Below are 22,050 nucleotides of genomic sequence, written 5' to 3'. Positions count from 1 at the left end.
CTACGTTATACATACTTGGCTCATTTTCCATAAAATATATTATGCACATATGACAACCTGAACTTGATGTATATATCCAATTGTTGCATACTCTATGGAGGGGCGGTTCTCGATGTACGCTTGGCGTTGGTATTTTGACTAATATCAGAATGCAAAACATCATGGCAATGTCTGAATTATCATTTTTTTTTAATCGTCGGAAGTGAATACCCCGTGGTCGTGCAATAGGGAAGACTAGATTGTACGAAAACCTGGTTGTTGTGCAATCTAGTCTTGCAGCACCATGGGAAATTCACTTCCGATGACTTTTTTAGAAAAATAGCAATTCTGAGATTGCCATGATGTTCAGCATTCTGATATTAGTCAAAATACCAATTTTCAGACATTGTTATCAACAAATGTACTAGCTATTAACAATTTATCAAAATCAAGTTAAACTCCTATCATTGGTCTTATGGAAGAAAACTTCCATCGCTTTATCTCAGCCTGTGACATCATCAATATGGCCGAGTTTCAGAACGCCAGGCGTACATCAATTCAGCGTACAATCATGTCGAAGAGGAAACTGTAGTTCGAGATGTCAGTCGACCAAGAAGTAACTTGCATGACCTTCCCACACAGATAAGATAATATACGGTATTTCAGTATATTTTATCGGACCAAGACGTATATCACACTTCGTCTCCAATGCCACATAGGCCCTGAGTATTTCACGGGCAGCAGATCACTGGTATGCTACGAGTACGTGGACCTCAGTGAAGTCGTTGCTGTCAGGATGAAACGATGTGGTCAAAACAACGCATACACCTGATTGTGGTCATCGTCGAATTATGTTTGTAACGGCAGATGCGAGAGCTACTGATCAACAAGTACTTCATAAATTCTCTGACAGCGAACATTGAAATTCAGTCTAGATCTCATCACTATGGATTACAGGAGCCTTCGCACAACACTTAACCTGAAATCTTGAACCAGCGAAGGTAACAGAGGCTCAGACGTCGACTGCGAAACGACAGAACGAGGGAACCACTTCAGCGGAAAACTTATCGACGTTACGGAGAAGTCGGTCTGCGGTGGAACTACAGAAAGGTGCACAACTCGTATTGCTTGGGCCAAAGCCAGGATACAGGAACGTACGATACAAGCAAAGTAGTCGGACGCACCTGGTCCATTCCCATGGCAGTTTTAACAGACTCCCACTTCTTGACGTCTATGGCTCCTATCAGATTTGGCAACTTCAGGGTTCCTCTGCCTCCCCATCCCTCTGTTTTCTCTCCTCGTCTTGACGTTTACCTGGCCTCCATCCGATCTATGCATTACGCGAACCCCACTTTCCTACCTTTCTCCAATATTGCACTTATCCCACAAGCCAACCAACCTGCACCCAGTAGCCTCATCAACACCAACTAGCTGAAAAGAACCGATCGAAACCCTTTCTTCACTTTACTAGTCCAATATGCAGGTCCCTCTCATACGAGTGTAATGCAGTACATTTTTTTTATTTTAACTTCCTCGCAAGTAATTTTTTTAAACATTTATAACAACGTTTTCCTATGTGTCATTGTAAATGCCATCAATGAAGTGCGTCGTTATATGCATTTTTTAAAAACGTTCCACAATTCAACCTTTTAAAATTCTTAACTCGCGTTTGTATCCAAACTCTTTAGGCTGAAATGTGGAGTATCCAAACTCTTTAGGCTGAAATGTGGAGTATCCAAACTCTTTAGGCTGAAATGTGGAGTATTATTCCGCTGCCAGCCCACCTTCGCCACTTGGGATGAGGGAATGAAATTACAGTAAAGAAATAAAAAACTGAATTGGCTACTTAGGTTAAATACACAAGGTGAATCACCTAAAACTTACACAGAAAATACTGCAGATATGGAAAGTGCTATTTATGAGCAGGTTTCACAGAATGAAATGGTAATCAGGGGCTATTATTGTTAGGCAATCAATAAATTGTAATAATAATTCGAAAGTGCATTTTTTTGCAAACTACACTTCTAAATAGGACAATTTCTGTTGATATTAACAAAGTAAGTTAAATTATGAACTTAATGATTTTCATTGCAGGATTCTAGTACGAGTCTTTTATGAGGCATGGTATTTCGGAAAACCAGTCTCAGGACTGAAGACAACAACAACAACCTTTCGGGATGTTCCCAAACCGAGGCTTTACTATACCTGTGGTTGTTGTTGTTGTGGTCTTCAGGCCAGAGACTGGTTTGATGCAGCTCTCCATGCTACTCTATCCTGTGCAAGCTGTTTCATCTCCCAGTACCTACTGCAACCTAAGTCCTTCAGAATCTGTTTAGTGTATTCATCTCTTGGTCTCCCTCTACGATTTTTACCCTCCGCGCTGCCCTCCAATACTAAATTGGTGATCCCTTGATGCCTCAGAATGTGTCCTACCAACCGATCCCTTCTTCTAGTTAAGTTGTGCCACAAATTTCTCTTCTCCCCAATTCTATTCAATACCTCCTCATTAGTTATGTGATCTACCCATCTAATCTTCAGCATTCTTCTGTAGCACCACGTTTCGAAAGCTTCTATTCTCTTCTTGTCCAAACTATTTACCGTCCACGTTTCACTTCCATACATGGCTACACTCCATACAAATACTTTCAGAAACGACTTCCTTCCTTTCCATTGCCAGTCTACATTTTATATCCTCTCTACTTCGACCATCATCAGTTATTTTGCTCCCCAAATAGCAAAACACCTTTACTACTTTAAGTGTCTCATTTCCTAATCTAATTTCCTCGGCATCACCCGATTTAATTCGACTACATTCCCTTATCCTCGTTTTTCTTTTGTTGATGTTCATCTTATATCCTCCTTCGAAGACGCTGTCCATTCCGTTCAGCTGCTCTTCCAGGTCCTTTGCTGTCTCTGACAGAATTACAATGTCATCGGCGAACCTCAAAGTTTTAATTTCTTCTCCATGGATTTTAATCCCTATTCCGAATTTTTGTTTTGTTTCCTTTACTGCTTGCTCAATATACAGATTGTATAACATCGGGGATAGGCTACAACCCTGTCTCACTCCCTTTCCAACCACTGCTTCCCTTTCATGCCCCTCGACTCTTACAACTGCTATCTGGTTTCTGTACAAATTGTAAATAGCCTTTCGCTCCCTGTATTTTACCCCTGCCACCTTCTGAATTTGAAAGAGAGTATTCCAGTCAACATTGTCAAAGCTTTCTCTAAGTCTACAAATACTAGAAACGTAGGTTTGCCTTTCCTTAATCTATTTTCTAAGACAAGTCGTAGGGTCAGTATAGCTTCACGTGTTCCAACGTTTCTACGAAATCCAAACTGATATCCAGCGAGGTCGGCTTCTACCAGTTTTTCCATTCGTCTGTAAAAGAATTCGTGTCAGTATTTTGCAGCCGTGGCTTATGAAACTAATAGTTCGGTAATTTTCACATCTTTCACCCCTGCTTTCTTTGGGATTGGAATGATTATATTCTTTTTGAAGTCTGAGGGCATTTCGCCTGTCTCATACATCTTGCTCACCAGATGGTAGAGTTTTGTCAGGGCTGGCTCTCCGAAGGCTATCAGTAGTTCTAATGGAGTGCTGTCTACTCCCGGGGCCTTGTTTCGACTCAGGTCTTTCAGTGCTCTGTCAAAGTCTTCATGCAGTATCATATCTCCCATTTCATCTTCATCTACATACTCTTTCATTTCCATAATATTGTCTTCAAGAACATCGCCCTTGTATAGACCCTCTATGTACTTCTTCCACCTTTCTGCTTTCCCTTCTTTGCGTAGAACTGGGTTTCCATCTGAGCTCTTGATATTTATGCAAGTGGTTCTCTTTTCTCGAATGGTCTCTTTAATTTTCCTGTAGGCAGTATCTATCATTTCTCTAGTGATATACGCCTCTACATCTCTACATTTGTCCTCTAGCCGTCCCTGCTTATCCATTTTGCACTTCCTGTCGATCTCATTTTTGAGACGTTTGTATTCCTTTTTGCCTGCTTTATTTACTGCATTATTATATTTTCTCCTTTCGTCAATTAAATTCAGTATCTCTTCTGTTACCCAAGGATTTCTATTAGCCCTTGTCTTTTTACCTACTTGATCCTCTGCTGCCTTCACTATTTCATCTCTCAAAGCTACCCATTATTCTTCTACTGTATTTTCTTCCCTAATTCTTGTCAATCGTTCCCTAATGCTCTCCCTGAAACTCTCTACAACCTCTTGTTCTGTCAGTTTATCCAGGTCCCAACTCCTTAAATTCGCACCTTTTTGCAGTTTCTTTAGTTTTAATCTACAGTTCATAACCAATAGATTGTGGTCAGAGTCGACATCTGCCCCTGGAAATGTCTTACAATTTAAAACCTGGTTCCTAGAGCTCTGTCTGACCATTATATAATCTATCTGAAACCTGTCAGTATCTCCAGGCTTCTTCCATGTACACAATCTTCTTTTATGATTCTTGACCCAAGTGTTAGCTATGATTACGTTACGCTCTGTGTAAAATTCTACCAATCGGCTTCCTCTTTCATTCCTCACCCCCCATTCCATATTCACCTACTACGTTTCCTTCTCTTCCTTTTCCTACTGTCGAATTCCAGTCACCCTTTTCGTCTCCCTTCACTATGCCTGTGGTAGCACACACTATGAGCAGCACAAGTGCATACACTAGTTACGTGGATTTTGACTAATAACGAGACAGTTGACTATAGTAGGTTGTATTGAAAACGACTTCCGACACTGGCAATACACGCTTCCAGTCTGAAACGGAACGACTGTTGCACACATGCTAGTATTTCAGTGGAGATTTCGGAGCAGGCTCCACTAATACGTCGTTACATATGATCAGGTGAAGTCGGTATGTCCTTGTAGACAGCGTCTTCCGGCTTTTCCCACAGAAAACAGTGTACAGGCGTCAAAACCAGGGAACGGACCGGCCAGGGTACAGGTCCTCTGCATCCAATCCAACGATTTGGAAACAATTTACGAAGACATGCTGTCGTACTTTGTGCACTATGGGCTGTACAGCTGTCATGCTGGTACCACAGGTTCCTCCTAGACTGCAGAGGAACGTCTTCCAGCAGCCGTAGAAGATGGGCTGTTAGGAGGCTGCGCGTTTAGTGTTCCGTCTATGAACCACGGGCCTATGAGCTGAGGTTCACTGTCCCACACCATACGTTTACACTCCACGGACTCTGACGTTCCACCTGACGAAGCCAACTGGGTTTGTCAGCAGACGTCAGCAGACAATGTATGTTTCGGCGGGTTAACTGGCCATGATTCGTAAAAGGGGCTTCATCACTAAACAAGATGCATGATATATGGAGCATCCTGTCTTAATGCCGAAGTACAGAAGTTACCATGAGTCTCATAATGGTGGCTATGCAGCTCTAGATGGACAGAGACGGAACTTGTATCGACGGAAAATGAGTAGGACACTTGCCTGATTCTGCCACATCCTTTTGCGATTGCGCGGGAACTAACGTGAGGGTCAGCTTCAACAGCAGCAGGAACATTAATCTCCCTCTCTTCTGGCGTCACTTATTTGCTTCTCTCCAGTTGTGTAGGTGTTACACTACCACTTTCAAGTTGAAAACGTCGATAAATAACTGCCGAGATGGTTGACGTCTATTGGGATATCTTACTGCATACAGCGTACAAGAATGCACTGCGTTCTTCCTACAATCTCCATACACTACGAGCATGTCGGCTTTCTCTGCACTGGTAAATACGATCGCCCATCCACGACTTACTGCTTAGATTGTCACACTCTAACTGACTAGCAAGTCGCAATGCACTCAAGAAACACACAATCGCACTGTAAGCAAACATAACAACGTCGTACCTAGCAACTACGCAAAGTAGAATGGCACAAACAAGTAGTGGTGTGGAAACTTTTCGGAATACGGTTATCTCGTAAATGACTTGCACTACAATCCTGCAACAGACACCACTGACATTCCAAATTACCCCACTTTTAGTTTGTTAATGTCAATAGGTATTGCTCCATTCAAGAAAGTGCATGATTGCACAAAAGTATACTTTCTAAGTATTATTACGATCTGCTTACTGGCTAAAAATACAAGCCCCTGACTGCCAATCCATTCTGTGCAAACCAGACATCCATTTCCACAAAATTTGCAGTGTAAGCATAAAACCTTTGGCTGGGGAGTGGTTTTATCCGCTGACAGCCCGCTCCTTCGCGGGGAAATAAAATAACAATAAAGTAAAGAAACAAAGCTGGCAGTTTGAAGCTGGATCGGAAGTGGCGTACGCGTGTCGGACCTTTTGCACCGGTGTGCTTGCGTGCTGCGGACTAACGCGGCTTGTGATTTTTTACTTGAGTGGAACCCCTTCCTCCCCGTTTCGTGTTAGCCTGGGTCGACTAGGCCACTTTGCAGAGTTTTCAAGTGTTTTTACACTATCTGATCAAAACTATCCAGACATCCCCGTATAACGCAGAAGAGAATATAAGCACCGCTCCTGCCAGCCTCGGCCGGACAGTAGAAGACGGACACTAGAAGAAACCACATTGTATATCGCGAAAGACATTGATTGTTTGCTGTCGCCATTCGCTTTCGACACGATCTTGTAAACGAAATTTAAGTATTGTCAATCTACTTTATTGTAGTAAAAACCATTAATGTGGTTTGCTTGAATTGTTGTACAGCTATCCGAGAAAGCAGCATCCTTTAGGCACCTTATAAGAGACGAGTGGGCAGGAGCCCACACTGGCAGCGAGGAGTTCCGCAGTAATCCCGCGCCTGACAGTCAAAGCATTTTGTGTTTGTTGGCGCCTTAATTCTCTCTTGTCTTTTCTTTGCAGGGGCGTTCATTTGCTTTAACAGTTTCTTGTCGTTTCTGCTAATCAGTGTTTTCAGGTGAACGTTGCAGAAATTTTCTTTGCTTTGTCCTTATTTTGTCTGCTTGCCTTGTCTGTTTGTTGCCTTTGTCCCTTCCAGAATGCCACCCCGCCTATCCTGCCCCCTGCTCAGGCACCACAGCAGCAAGCGTTCGATGCCACACAGCCAGTTCCAGAAGTAGCAGATATCTACTCTACTCAATACGGTGCGGTAGTTACTGGCCAACGCTGCGAGCCCGACGGAACAAGCACCACCTACTACACAGTGAATGACTGTAAATGAATGGTTTGCAGTGATAAATCACGCTATAACTCGTGGAAATCCCATGGTAGTCTTAGAGTTTGGTGAATACCTGTAAAACGTCACTTTTTCATGGTTAGGTTGTGATCTCTTTCTTACGCCTAATAAAATGCTTAAAGCGGATTGATATGAACACATTTTGCAGCATTGTGTATTGCGTACAATAGTTCAAGTATTTGGAGACAGCAACTGTTTGACCGAGCATGACAGTCCACCCTATCATAAAGCAGCAACTGTGAGACAGTGGTTTGTGGACAATAACAGTCTTGAAATGAACTGACCTACCCAGAGTTCCAAACTAAACCCAATGGAGAACCTTTGAAAAGGGGCAGAACGTGGATTAGCCGCATACCTCAGTCTTCAATAGCACTTCTTTCTCTGGTTTCTACTGTTCAGGAAGACTGGGCTGCCGTTCTCCCGCAGACATTCAGACATCTCACTGAAAGTGTCCTCGAACGTCCACTAATACACCGAAGGAAAACAATCGTAACACCAAGAATAAGTTGCGCGATATAAACGGAACGTAACATCCACGAGATAAATTTTAGCTACAGTGTGACGAGAGGAAATTATGCCTCGAACAGTTATAAACATTATCTATCCGGCATATGAAAAAACAGTGAAATAAATATTAATTATTTATATAATATTTTATGATGTAATTGGACGTATCGATGTGTATCATACAAAGACAATGATAATTATGAAATCCTTTTATGATCTGCGTTTGTCTTCCTTTGTTTTTACCTTTTGTTCGTTGGCTTTTGTAGGTTGCGGACGCAAGACGCATATAAAACTGAGGTCTGTTAAGAAATTGTAATTATTTGTTAATTATTACTTGAGAATAGATTTCATTATTATTATAAATATGAGTGAATAATTATTTGTAACTTTAATTCCTCTCTCAATAATCATTATCTGTGTTAATTCTTTCTTTCCGCTGGCAGGAGCGCAGTCATTGATGATAGCGATTTATATCGCGCTTTTATCTGTGTTTTCCTTAGAAAAAAATCAAAGGTTTGCTTGATGAAAATTAGTCTAAATAGTGCACAATATGAATGTAAAGGTTAATAAGCATTTCAAACACTTATCCTGTTAAATTTTCTCTAACAATAGAAAGTCTCTATCAATTGTCTGCCGCCATCTTAACAATTATCTCAGCGGCAAATTCAAATTACGCAACTCTGCAGACGTAAATGCCGAAGGTAATAAAAATGTGTAAAAATAAATGTGCACCGGTGGTCCCGAACACATTTTAATGAAAATAATTCGAATCAGATTGGGTCATTAAAAACTGTGCTCATAGCGCTATCCATATAACAAACTTTTCTTGCTGATGTATGGAACCGAAATTAATGACGCACGCGTTGCGCGTTGCGAAGAATATTGTTTCAGGTAACACACGTCAGTGTTGTGCGCGGCTGATATTCGCTAGTTTTAATGATCATTTTGCTGAAGATAACTGTTTCCAAAATAATCAATAGTTGTATAGAATCTGTTGTATGAAGTGTGATTTAGAGACACTTCACAACTTACAGACAACACTTTAACACAACGTTAACTTGGAGTTCTTTAGCAACTTGATGAAATCTTCAGCCGGGAGAAAAATTATTTAGTAATTACTCAATGTAATAAAATAAAATTATCATTTTCATTTACAAATTAGTTAAATACCAAACCACTGAATATCACGGCGAACGCCACAGGAAGTTGGCAGGCATGTTTATACATTTGAAAGATGATGTCTGTTCAAATTTCGCACCGGTCGTATAAGAGTGGCGCTGGTAACGCCTCTATAAGGATGTAAATCAGCTTTGCTTCAGATACAAGCTGTAACGGTCTTGAGAATGGAAGTGCTGAGTTAATGTTAGTCAAGAATCCCTTTAAGGCGACAACGGTACCATTATCAACACCTCACTGAGTTTGAACGAGGTCGTATAATAGGGCTACAAGAAGCTGGGTTTTCCTTCTGCGATAATGCAGGAAGGCTTGGGAGGAATGTAGCGGCTGTACATGACTGCTGGCTGCCGTGATAGAGGAAGACAGTCAAGTTCAGAGTATGGCTCTGATTTATCGTAATGCATCTGCAGCAGCAATTTGAACAGCAGTTGGCACCACATTGACACAACGAACTGTTATAAATCGTTTACTTCAAGCACATCTCCTAGCCAGACGCCCTGTAGTGTGCATTCCATTAACCCCGAACCATTGAGACTTTACTGATGTCAAGCGAGAGCTCTGTGGTATCGATAGCTACGATGCCACAACGCAGGTAGCTCTGCTAGGTTGGCACTACGACAGACATCGACGACAGCGCACTCTAGCCGGAGCGGAGAACTCTACGAGCTCCGCTCCAGATTCTGCCCATTTGATCAAGAGCAGACGGCCGGGACACTTCGCTTGCTATTGAGACTATGTGCTACTTACAACGGGTCTAAGGCTTCGCACCTCAGTGCAAAGTTATGTATTCAGTTAATATTGTGATATAGTAAAACCATTTCTAAGAACAGTGCCGAGAGATCTTCTGCTTTTCCAGCTCCTACTCACTTCCTACATTCGGCCTACCCTTCAGTTTACAGGAGCAGACCCACGCGCCGCCTTCCAGGCGGGATACAAAAAGTTCGTTGGAGGGCAAGGTGGAGATCTGTTTTATGAATGCTTAATTAGTTTCCATTAATTACTTTTTGGTGTTGTGATTTTTTTCGTTTGTTGTTGTTTTTTTTTTTTCAATAAACGCTGCGCACTGCGCGCCCGACAAGAAAATCTACGGATTCATAACAAAATTACTGCATTCAGAAATAAATAGAGGATGCTAGAAAGTTAGAGAGCCTGCTCGGTAGATACGTTACGTTTAGATACAGGGTAACGGCGGATGTGAGTAAGTCCAAAGAATAGTGAGGCGGTCGACCTCTTAATATCTGAAAGCAAAGGATGTTTATGTAGAATAAAGTGCAGTGGGATTTTACAAATCCCGAGAGAAGTAGTTGGTATCATTTATTTAACAAATTCTTTTTTGTTATTAGGCATGTACACGTTCTTTTCAAATTTGAAAATGCAGTGTACAGTGAAAACGCAGTGCACTTATTAGTAGTGAAGAGGGTGGGAGACTGTTAGCGCTACGGCCGCTGTGGCCGAGCGGTTCTACGCGCTTCAGTCCGAAACCGCGCTGCTGCTACAGTCGCAGGTTTGAACCATTCGAACTGTTAGCGCGGTAGTTGGCTGGTTCTTCGTGAGCAGGTGCGAGTGAGTGATTGTGAGACCTTTGCAGTACTGTCGAGTGATTCCACTCACGCGTTTCTGCTCAAAGCTGTGAAAATTTCTTGGGAAAGAAACTTATTTGCGGAGAATGTTGCTGGAGCTTTGAATATATATCTGTCCGAATATTAGAGAACAACAATTTGCGGCAGTTAATAGAGACAGGAAATTGATGCGTAATAGACCTATCCTCTCAAGTAACCTACGTTTGAAGAGTCACTTCTTTATTATTTAATAAAATGGGCCTGTATTATTTCTCGAATCCTACTCCACTTTTACCACAATCTGAATGCAGTAGAACTGTAGTTTCGTCACAGTTTGAAATCAGTGTTGATAAATTGGGAAAGAACAGTGAGTCAAACCAAATTACTATCCCATTGGGAAAGAACAGTGAGTCAAACCAAATTACTATCCCTGAAAGGCCACCGATTCTTGGTAATCAATTCTGATACGTATCGTAATTTACAATAAAGTTTAAATGATCACACATAAGAAGTAGATATCATTAAGTTAAACCTTCAGCTGTGAACAATGTTAATATTATCATTTCTCGAATTGAAAGCAGCGAAGAACATTAGCTGAATTTCGGACTGCTGTCTCTCTGACGAATACTGATATTTTATTAGTTGGAGAAAGCCATTGATAAGGAACTGCCCCGACTTCTATTCGGTCGTGCGCGCTCTGGGGGATCATTGGTACCTGACAGAGATTTGCGTCCTCTTTATGGCAGTTGCTCGGTCCCTGCTCTATGTTAACAGCTCATGGCACTGTCCTCTTTTCCTCTCTCTACCATTATGACTCTATGGTTTATCATAGACCTTTGCCATTCGCGGGCAAGTGCTCTACCAACTGAGCAACCCAAGCACGACCCATGACCCCTCCTCACAACTTCAGTTCCGCCAGTACCTCATCTACTACCTTCCAAACTTCACAGAAGCTCTCCTGCGAAACTTGCTGAACTAACACTCCTGGAAGAAAGTAAATTGCGGAGATATGGCTTAGCCACAGCCTGGGGAATGTTTCCAAAATGAGATTTTCACTCTGCAGTGGAGTGTGCGCTGATATGAAACTTCCTGGTAGAGCACTTGCCCGCGAAAGCCAAAGGTCCTGAGTTCAAGTCTCGGTCCGGCACACAGTTTTAATTTGCCAGGAAGTTTCATATGAGTTTCATATCAACGCACACTCCGCTGTAGAGTGAAAATCTCATTCTGAAAACATCCCCCAGGCTGTGTCTAAGCCATGTCTCCACAATATCCTTTCTTTCAGGAGTGCTAGTTCTGCAAGGTTTGCAGGAGAGTCTCTGTGAAGTTTGGTAGGTAGGAGACGAGGTACTGGCAGAATTGAAGCTGTAAGGACGGGTCGTGAGTCGTACTTGGGTAGCTCAGTTGGTAGAGCACTTTCCCGCGAAAGGCAAAGGTCCCGAGTTCGAGTCTCCGTCCGGAACACAGTTTTAATTTGCCACGAAGTTTCATTGTGAAATGGCTCCTCGGTCCGTATATCTACCGCTCTTATTGTCAACCAAGGAAAGTTAGTGTGTCATGAGGGCCCACTACACTAATTATAGTATAGGGTGATAAGTTGGCAGCATTTCTCTAAGCTCCGATCGTTAAAAGTCGGCACCATTCGTAATACTTTATGTCGACTGTTCTCTGATTCAGACTGCTGCCACCCTCATCGACCCCAAAAAGTGTGACACAATAATTGCTTGATGAAGTGTTGCTGTTAAGCCGTGTGACTGATGATTAATTGACTAATAACAGTAATCGTGCTTATATTTAAATGCATTATGCTGCTAAATGTTTGGAATTCATTTTTCTTCTACTCATTGAGTTGTATTACAACAGCCTTAATTTGATATAATTTTCCTTGCTACAAACATGTACCGCATTTGTAGAGACCGTCTCTATATTATGCACTCATGTTACTTCAGTTTGCTATTTATTTTTCTTTTACGAATCAGGAAAACTACACACTTTAGAAGCTCGTAACGTCAGCTAGGGGTTTTGGGTTCAGCTGTTAGCTGCCAGATGCATATTATCAAAAAATACGGCTGAGAACCGAGGGTAGCACTAATACGTGATTCGGGTCGAATTTTGACGGCCACTGAGCTAGAGTCAGTGATAAAGATAGTCTGATATTTCTCTGACATTAGAATGCAGCAGTGGAAATGATAAAAACCACAACACAGTAAGAGTTTATGTTGTTGGGTATAGAACTGAAAGAGGGGAGAGACTCACTGAATTTCATTCGTGCAAATTACTTGTAATTACTGACACTCTTTTCTAACAACCAAAGACAAGAATGTACTCAAGTCTAATGCCTGGAAATGGGGAAAGATTCACATGAGCTGAGAATAAATGTATAAGTAAAACTAAAAAAAGCAACACTGTTACAGAAATGAGTAATTAGTTTGCAAAAGTATAAGAGGCTACGCAGAGTACTGAATACAAAGTACGAGCGGTCTTAACGGAAGTAAAATACTTAGTTCTTAGATGCAATGACTGTAGGAGATATATGAAGGACAGCCGAGTCGGGAATTCCAAAGGCAGGGAAAGCAAACTAAATAAGGGGATGAACTGAGACCAGTAATACTTTGAAATTCAACGAAGCGTGAGGGGAGATTAATCCACGATAAGGTTTAGGAAAGTGTCAATTTTCAGGTGGACTTCTGCCAGCTTTAGGAAATAAGGCAAAAGGCTTATACTTAGTATATAATGACATATACAAATCAGGAAAGCTACCAAAGACTTTGAGAAAACTATCCTGATAGCAAACCCTGCGATAAAAGGAGTTAAAAAAGAATATGAGGGCCACCCTACATTGAACATTGTGTCATACGCTCCAGAGTATTAACTAAATATCACTATATGCTGTTTAGAACGAAAATAGCTGTTAGACGACTAGCTCATGTTTAGAAGACACAGAGAAAAGCGAGGAACTGTTACGACAGTACACGAGAATATACCAAGTACATACAGAGCTACTAATCCCTTCCCTTGATATCGAAAAACCGTCCCTTCTGTTCAGAGCTCTCAAGAAACCTTACAGTATGATACAGAGACCGAAGATTAATTCATCATCCATACAAAAATCGAAGAGCAATTCCATGTTAACACAAAAAGAATGAAACGATAAGCAAAGGAATAATGCAAGAATGTGGACTCTCACCACTGCTGTCCAGTATCTACACTACTGGCCATTAAAATTGCTACACCACGAAGATGAGGTGCTACGGACGCGAAATTTAACCGACAGAAAGAAGATGCTGTGATATCCAAATTATTAGCTTTTCAGAGCATTCACACAAGGTTGGCGCCGGTGGCGAAACCTACAACGTGCTGACATGAGGAAAGTTTCCAACCGGTTTCTCATACACAAACAACAGTTGACCGGTGTTGCGTGGTGAAACGTTGTTGTGATGCCTCTTGTAAAGAGGAGAAATGCGTACCATCACGTTTCCGACTTTGATAAAGGTCGGATTGTTGCCTATCGCGATTGCGGTTTATCGTATCGCGACACTGCTGCTCGCGTTGGTCGAGATCCAATGACTGTTAGCAGAATAGAATATGGAATCGGTGGGTTCAGGAGAATACACGGAACGCCGTGCTGGATCCCAACGGTCTCGTATCACTAGCAGTCGAGATGACAGGCATCTTACCCGCATGGCTGTAACGGATCGTGCAGCCACGTCTCGATCCCTGAGTCAACACATGGGGACGTTTACAGGACAACAACCATTTGCACGAACAGTTAGACGACGTTTGCAGCAGCATGGACTATCAGCTCGGAAACCATGGCTGGAGTTACCCTTGACCCTGCATCACAGATAGGAGCGCCTGCGATGGTGTACTCAACGACGAACCTGGGTGCACGAATGTCAAAACGTCATTTTCTCGGATGAATCCAGGTTCTGTTTACAGCGTCATGATGGTCGCATCCATGTTTGGCGACATCGCGGTGAACGCACATTGGAAGCGTGTATTCGTCATCGCCATTCTGGCGTATCACTTGGCGTGATGGCATGGGGTGCCATCGGTTACCCATGTCGGTCACCTCTTGTTCGCATTAACGGCACTTTGAACAGTGGACGTTACATTTCAGATGTGTTACGACCCGTGGCCCTACACTTCATTCGATTCCTGCGAAACCCTACATTTCAGCAGGATAATGCACGACCGCATTTTGCAGGTCCTGTACGGCCCTTTCTGGATACAGAAAATGTTCGATTGCTGCCCTGGCCAGCACAGTCTCCAGATCTCTCACCAATTGAAAATGTCTGGTCAATGGCGGCCGAGCAACTGGCTCGTCACAATACGCCAGTCACCACTCTTGATGAGCTGTGTTATCGTGTTGAAGCTGCATGGGCAGCTGTACCTCTACACGCCATCCAAGCTGTGTTTGATTCAGTGCCCAGGCGTATCAAGGCCATTATTACGGTGAGAAGTGGTTGTTCTGGGTACCGGTAATAATTTCTCAGGATCTGAGCACCCAAACAGCGTGAAAATGCAATCAGATGTCAGTTCTAGTATAATATATTTGTCCAATGAATATCCGTTTATAATCTGCATTTCTTCTTGGTGTAGCAATTTTCATGGTCAGTAGTGTACATAGAGAAATAAAAACTACATTTTCAAATTTATAGTAATTAAAAGTACACGTAGATAAACAACTATAGCTAAGAAAGTGGAGGTCAGAGATTGTTATTGTGACAGAAAATAATTGGAATAAGTAAGTAATACTCTCCACAACCTAACGGTTGAGGCAATACTTAATTGGGGAACGTCTTGTTGCAGTTAGTATGCCCTTGTCTTCGAACTGACTTACGCAGAACCCAACCACGGGGCAATTTGGCATTTTTCATGTACACATATAATTGTCGTATGCTAAAGGAGGCAGAAAAAATCCGACTGCTGTCTCTGTGTTGAACCAGAGGCTTTTGGTCTAACACCTACCCATTTACCTATCGAGACACTTTCTTACTACTAACTCATTGTTACAATGGCAATGACCTGGCATTTGCACTATGAATGTCCAAGCCAAAATTGAATCTGTTATCAAGGGACTGTTGAACTTTAGCAACGATTCCTACTGTTTCAGTGATAAACGTTAAAACTCAAGACAATGGACACCACGAAATCGTCCCCTGACTCCACACGTCTGGAACACACCTCTCATGACCGCACAGAAAGCAGACCACTGGTGTTACATCTGGGGATAGCGTGTACAGGCTCACCAGGGTCATAACAAAGCGTTCCCAGTACTTACTTTCTCATTCAAAGACAGTTTCTCGTGTCTCAAGGTACGTAAAAATATTTTGCACCCTATAAGTATACTAATTTTGGTAACAGTTAACACATACATTACCTCCAACACATCGGTCGACTTCATGTCAATACCAGAGTCCTTTACATCCACTACCTCCAGGTCAACTCCGATGATACCAGCCACCAGACGCACCAGACGACATGGAGGACTCATTGGATGGTCGTAAAAGAGTCGGGGGAGCCATTGTCGTATCTGAAAAATGAAGTGAACGTTAAATAACTAATTTCTACAACGGTAGCCACAATCCTCAGAAAATTTGTGAGTTTTGTGTATTGTCTTCTACATAGAAAATTGGAAGTAGTGATTCTGGTAACAAAATATAAAAATTAAGGGCAGATGCTGTGTGGAGTAGTTTGTAGTAGCGTCATTAATTGTGGAAAAAGTTTCAGTTTGATTTAAAACACAGTGTCTTTTGTAGTTTGCGACAAGTGAACAACCTCTATTCGTACGCTAATTATACACTAAATTATTTTCTCAAATAGTATTTAAGTTAGCAGCACTGCAGCAATTGTGAAACACACGCACAAGAGATTGTTTTATGTACGTCTCATTGCGAAACAACAACTTGATTATTGTTTTAAATTAATAAGTATGTTCTTCTCTAGTAATAACTTTTGCCAAAGTGTAGTAAAAGGTAGTTTAATTTAATCTTAAAGTAGTTTTGACTGTGGCAGGAAATGATTCCAGTAATGTAAAGAAAGAGTGCTAAAAGGAAATTTAAGATTAGTCCGGCACGTACAATCTGTTGCCTAATGCGTTATAGTAACACGTGCGTAAAAAATAATGTACATCGGCTCCGTGCAATTTAATCTGGCCTGAAGTAAGGATGTCTCCAAGGGCACTAATCTGCCCAGAGCAGTCTCATGAAGAACGAAACAGATAATTAACACAAATGCCATAACATTCCTTACCGTTAAACTGAATTCATTTGATAAAAACGTTATCTGTGTATTTCAGTACTTGTACAACTAACCTAGAGTAACAGCGAACGTTAAAAGTGATTTTCATACTGAGCCTTGCCGGCTAGTGTCGAGTCTTTGGCTCGTTTATTTTTCTGACTTACTGGCGTCTCAGCAGATGGTGTGATTGTAGTGTACACTAAAAAGCTTGCTTATCGTTAAGCACGTGAAGGAAAGCACTGCTCGCCCGCCTGGAGTTAGTAAGAGCCGAGTCCTGGGGTACAACGCTGTCTGACGGTGGCCAGTTTTTAAAACCATCTGCGCGCTGATGAGCCAGAATGTGTCTTTGACGAATCGTCGCCGTTATTGGTGATGGGAGCCGCCCCCGATTGTATTGGGCTGCTGTAATTGCAGATTTGGCCTTCCGTTGTTGACTGCAATTTCAAATGTTTGGAATGGACAGCACTTCTTGTGAAACGGTCGGTATTATTTACCTGTCTGCTTACTCGGTTCCTGCCTTGCATAGCTCTCTGAGATTTTTTGCAGTTCATTTTGATGGAGCAGTTACCATACTGTTTATTCAGAGTCCATTGGTGTGTGTGTAGTTTACCGTGTATGATTTTGGGAATTATGAGACTTTATAGGCCAAGTTGTGACTTAAAATCGGAACATACATTAGTACTTACGGACAATTTTAAAATTTGTTGGATCTCATTTATTATTTTCTTCAGATATGTGTTTTTCTCAAAATGTGTGTTTTAATTGCTTCGGACCTTATTGTGCAAGCTTAAGACTTCGATGTATTTCTTGGTGGCTAAAAGGTTATGTTAAATACCATCAATTATAAAGGTGTAAGGCTTATGCATCTTCTAAGACACTGATTGCACTAACGGCCCTCTACCGGATCTATATTGGTAAGGCCTTACATTTAAAGTATGTTTACTGGACTTTCGTTTGTTCACTTCTTTTTGTCTGGCTCGAATTAACTTTGGACTTTGAGGTACATTGACGAGTGGTGTTGTAAATTTTTCTTGTTTTAAACTCATTGTTATGTTAAAACGTGTAAACGTATTTGTAGATGCGCATCTGAATGAATAATTTTCTGGTTTCTTAGGATTAATTTCTAACGGCGTCTTTTGGCGAGTAACGTTAGAAGAGGTTTAGTTATGTTGGCTTAATTTATTTGTGTTTAGACTATGGTATTCTTTCTGACAGCTTTTGGAAATCGTGTTCCAGAAGTTCGGGCTCTCGCGTGGTTGTAGAGCGCCTGCCGCGACCGGGAGGCCTGTTGGTGTGACACCTCTGTGTTCGTGGTATCGGCTTGTGTTTGGGCGGCGCCGCACCGTGGTGCAGAAGTTTGTTCATGTCGCCTGTCTACAGATAAAGTTGAGTTTTATCAGACTTTCGCTGTGCCGCCTAAAGGTTACTGTCTTAATGCCTCCCTCTGTATGTAGACATCATGTTTTCATGTTGTTGTGCGTTTTAAATTCAGTCAGTTATACTTGTTTCACTCAGATTATTAGTGAGCCTAATTGTACAAGTTTCCTACGGCAGAGTCTTGCATACAAAATTTTCCCTTAAACTGAAGGTTATTTTTTAAAATCCTGCCTTTCAGTAAATAATGTTTTAACAAATGTCACTTTGTATCATTCAAATATTTCTTCATTTTTGTTGTTCGACTTGTCCAGATGTAGATCGTTCTTTAAGGCTATTTATGTCTAGCTATCTTAATGTCAAAATTGTCTGTTGATGGTTTGGCGAATTTCTTTTACGGAGATCTTTTATTTACCTGTCATTAAATATTACCTGTAAATTTACAGCCTCAAGGGGTGGGATAACTTGATAATTTTTTCTTAATTACAAAAAATGTTTTCAATTCCACAATGGTGCCAGTGGTTTTAATTGTTGGTTAATCGTATGTGGTGAATTCCAGAGCATATTTAAATTGGCGCGTATTGTTCATGCACTTTGTTCAAATAGTTGTTGTTGTGGTCTTCAGTCCTGAGACTGGTTTGATGCAGCTCTCCATGCTACTCTATCCTGTGCAAGCTTTTTCATCTCCCAGTACCTACTGCAACCTACATCCTTCTGAATCTGCTTAGTGTATTCATCTCTTGGTCTCCCTCTACGATTTTTTCCCTCCACGCTGCCCTCCAATACTAAATTGGTGATCCCTTGATGCCTCAGAACATGTCCTACCAACCGATCCCTTCTTCTGGTCAAGTTGTGCCACAAACTTCTCTTCTCCCCAATCCTATTCAATACTTCCTCATTAGTTATGTGATCTACCCATCTAATCTTCAGCATTCTTCTGTAGCACCACATTTCGAAAGCTTCTATTCTCTTCTTGTCCAAACTATTTATCGTCCATGTTTCACTTCCATACATGGCTACACTCCATACGAATACTTTCAGAAATGACTTCCTGACACTTAAATCAATACTGGATGTTAACAAATTTCTCTTCTTCAGAAACGCTTTCCTTGCCATTGCCAGTCTACATTTTATATCCTCCTCTACTTCGACCATCATCAGTTATTTTGCTCCCCAAATAGCAAAACTCCTTTACTACTTTAAGTGCCTCATTTCCTAATCTAATTCCCTCAGCATCACCCGATTTAATTAGACTACATTCCATTAACCTTGTTTTGCTTTTGTTGATTTTCATCTTATATCCTCCTTTCAAGACCCTGTCCATTCCATTCAACTGCTCTTCCAAGTCCTTTGCTGTCTCTGACAGAATTACAATGTCATCGGCGAACCTCAAAGTTTTTATTTCTTCTCCATGAATTTTAATACCTACTCCAAATTTTTCTTTTGTTTCCTTTACTGCTTGCTCAATATACAGATTGAACAACATCGGGGAGAGGCTACAACCCTGTCTTACTCCCTTCCCAACCACTGCTTCCCTTTCATGTCCCTCGACTCTTATAACTGCCATCTGGTTTCTGTACAAATTGTAAATAGCCTTTCGCTCCCTGTATTTTACCCCTGCCACCTTTAGAATTTGAAAGAGAGTCTTCCAGTCAACATTGTCAAAAGCTTTCTCTAAGTCTACAAATGCTAGAAACGTAGGTTTGCCTTTCCTTAATCTTTCTTCTAAGATAAGTCGTAAGGTCAGTATTGCCTCACGTGTTCCAGTGTTTCTACGGAATCCAAACTGATCTTCCCCGAGGTTGGCTTCTGCTAGTTTTTCCATTCGTCTGTAAAGAATTCGTGTTAGTATTTTGCAGCTGTGACTTATGAAGCTGTTAGTTCGGTAATTTTCACATCTGTCAACACCTGCTTTCTTTGGGATTGGAATTATTATATTCTTCTTGAAGTCTGAGGGTATTTCGCCTGTCTCATACATCTTCCTCACCAGATGGTAGAGTTTTGTCAGGACTGGCTCTCCCACGGCCGTCAGTAGTTCTAATGGAATATTGTCTACTCCGGGGGCCTTGTTTCGACTCAGGTCTTTCAGTGCTCTGTCAAACTCTTCACGCAGTATCATATCTCCCATTTCATCTTCATCTACATCCTCTTCCATTTCCATAATATTGTCCTCAAGTACCTCGCCCTTGTATAGACCCTCTATATACTCCTTCCACCTTTCTGCTTTCCCTTCTTTGCTTAGAACTGGGTTTCCATCTGAGCTCATGATATTCATACAAGTCGTTCTCTTATCTCCAAAGGTCTCTTTAATTTTCCTGTAGGCGGTATCTATCTTACCCCTAGTGAGATAGGCCTCTATATCCTTGCATTTGTCCTCTAGCCATCCCTGCTTAGCCATTTTGCACTTCCTGTCGATCTCATTTTTGAAACGTTTGTATTCCTTTTTGCCTGTTTCACTTACTGCATTTTTATATTTTCTCCTTTCATCAATTAAATTCAATATTTCTTCTGTTACCCAAGGATTTCTACTAGCCCTCGTCTTTTTACCTACTTGATCCTCTGCTGCCTTCACTACTTCATCCCTCAAAGCTACCCATTCTTCTTCTACTGTATTTATTTCCCCCATTCCTGTCAATTGCTCCCTTATGCTCTCCCTGAATCTCTGTACAACCTCTGGTTCTTTTAGTTTATCCAGGTCCCATCTCCTTAAATTCCCACCTTTTTGCAGTTTCTTCAGTTTTAATCTACAGGTCATAACCAACAGATTGTGGTCAGAGTCCACATGGAAATGTCAAATGACGAAAGTTGTGGGCCTGCTCTTCCAAATGTTATTTTCCCATGTGGTCATGTGTTCAGTGATACCACATACAAATAAAAATTTATCAAGCTCATTAAAATGAGAATTATTTACTACAACGGCATCCGAGCGTCTCTTAAACATTATAGGTCTTATAGTACAAGTAGCTCACAGAATGTTAGAACAAAATAATTCCTTAAGTAGTAGCTGTAGTAATTTTTATAGTCGTTCTGTCGATATGCTTAGAAAATAACATGGGTGAAATTATTGTAATGTATTGCGTTTGTAGATCGCGCAAACATTTATAAACGTAATCTATCCACTGTTGCAAGGAAACCGTTCAACATCTTGGAGCACATAATGACAGCAAAGTAAAGAAATATGGTGAAAAACCTTTCTCGATGTACTGATACAATACAGTCTAAAATTAAGTTTCTCAACTCAATTGCTTTATATGCGACGTGTCTTAAACATTCCGCTTCAAATCATTTTCAAAGAAATATGGTTTTGTAGATATCGTACCGTATTAAATGTATTCCGTCAAAAGACGACGAAAATACAATCACCTTCATAACATTACGTTTTTCTTAAAATATGCTTAGCCGTTATACACTTATTATATTTAGAGGATATAATTTTACGTGTAACAAAGTTAAGAAAAGGCTAAACTAATTGTCTCCCAGCAATTATAGTTTTACTTTTTAATGAAGAGTATTTGTGACAAACGAATTATTGCTTTTCGGAAGATTATACTCGTAACATAGGCATAAAACGTCAATAGGAGGAAATTAATTACCTTTCGCATCAGTACCATTTAGTCGACCATATTATACTTGTCTTACTATCTGATTTACATTCAGATTTCAATTTTTCAATCAATTGGGCTGTTGCAACTTCCCAGTCTATACTGCTGAAGAAACCGAACTCTTCAATTCTTTATTTTTCGCAACTACATATAGATACGGAGTATCTCTACGAGCGGTGAGACGCGTTTTCTCCGGTGTTTTGGCATATATTTGCAGTTTCGTTTTTGCGTTGCGTAGAGGCCCATACAAACAGTGCTTATGACTTCTTTCATGCATTAATCAAAGTTGCCGATTTGTTGCCCGCTACAAACAAAATTATTTTTAAATCGGAATTTAACGTGCCCCTGCCGGCCGCTGTAGCCGAGCAGTTCTAGGCGCTACAGTCTGGAACCGCACGACCGCTACGGTCGCAGGTTCGAATCCTGCCTCGAGCATGGATGTGTGTGATG

The 22,050-nt window shown here is 41.2% G+C and overlaps 1 protein-coding gene across 1 annotated transcript in view; it reads right to left on the bottom strand.

The window, feature by feature from the left end:
• The window catches only part of LOC126455894 (glutathione S-transferase 1-1-like), a 32,976-nt gene extending 11,367 nt beyond the window's left edge, over positions 1-21,609 (bottom strand). Inside the window, exons 1-2 of the mRNA XM_050091652.1 lie at positions 21,592-21,609; positions 15,765-15,917 (exon numbers count right to left, since the gene is read on the bottom strand). Of these exons, the coding sequence (XP_049947609.1) occupies positions 15,765-15,917; positions 21,592-21,609 (171 nt within the window). The remainder of the gene's footprint in view (positions 1-15,764; positions 15,918-21,591) is intronic.
• Between the last annotated feature and the right edge of the window lie 441 nt (positions 21,610-22,050).

This window comes from Schistocerca serialis, chromosome 2, assembly GCF_023864345.2.
Source record: "Schistocerca serialis cubense isolate TAMUIC-IGC-003099 chromosome 2, iqSchSeri2.2, whole genome shotgun sequence".
Lineage (NCBI taxonomy): Eukaryota > Metazoa > Arthropoda > Insecta > Orthoptera > Acrididae > Schistocerca > Schistocerca serialis.
This window is presented reverse-complemented; position numbering and strand designations above follow the sequence as displayed.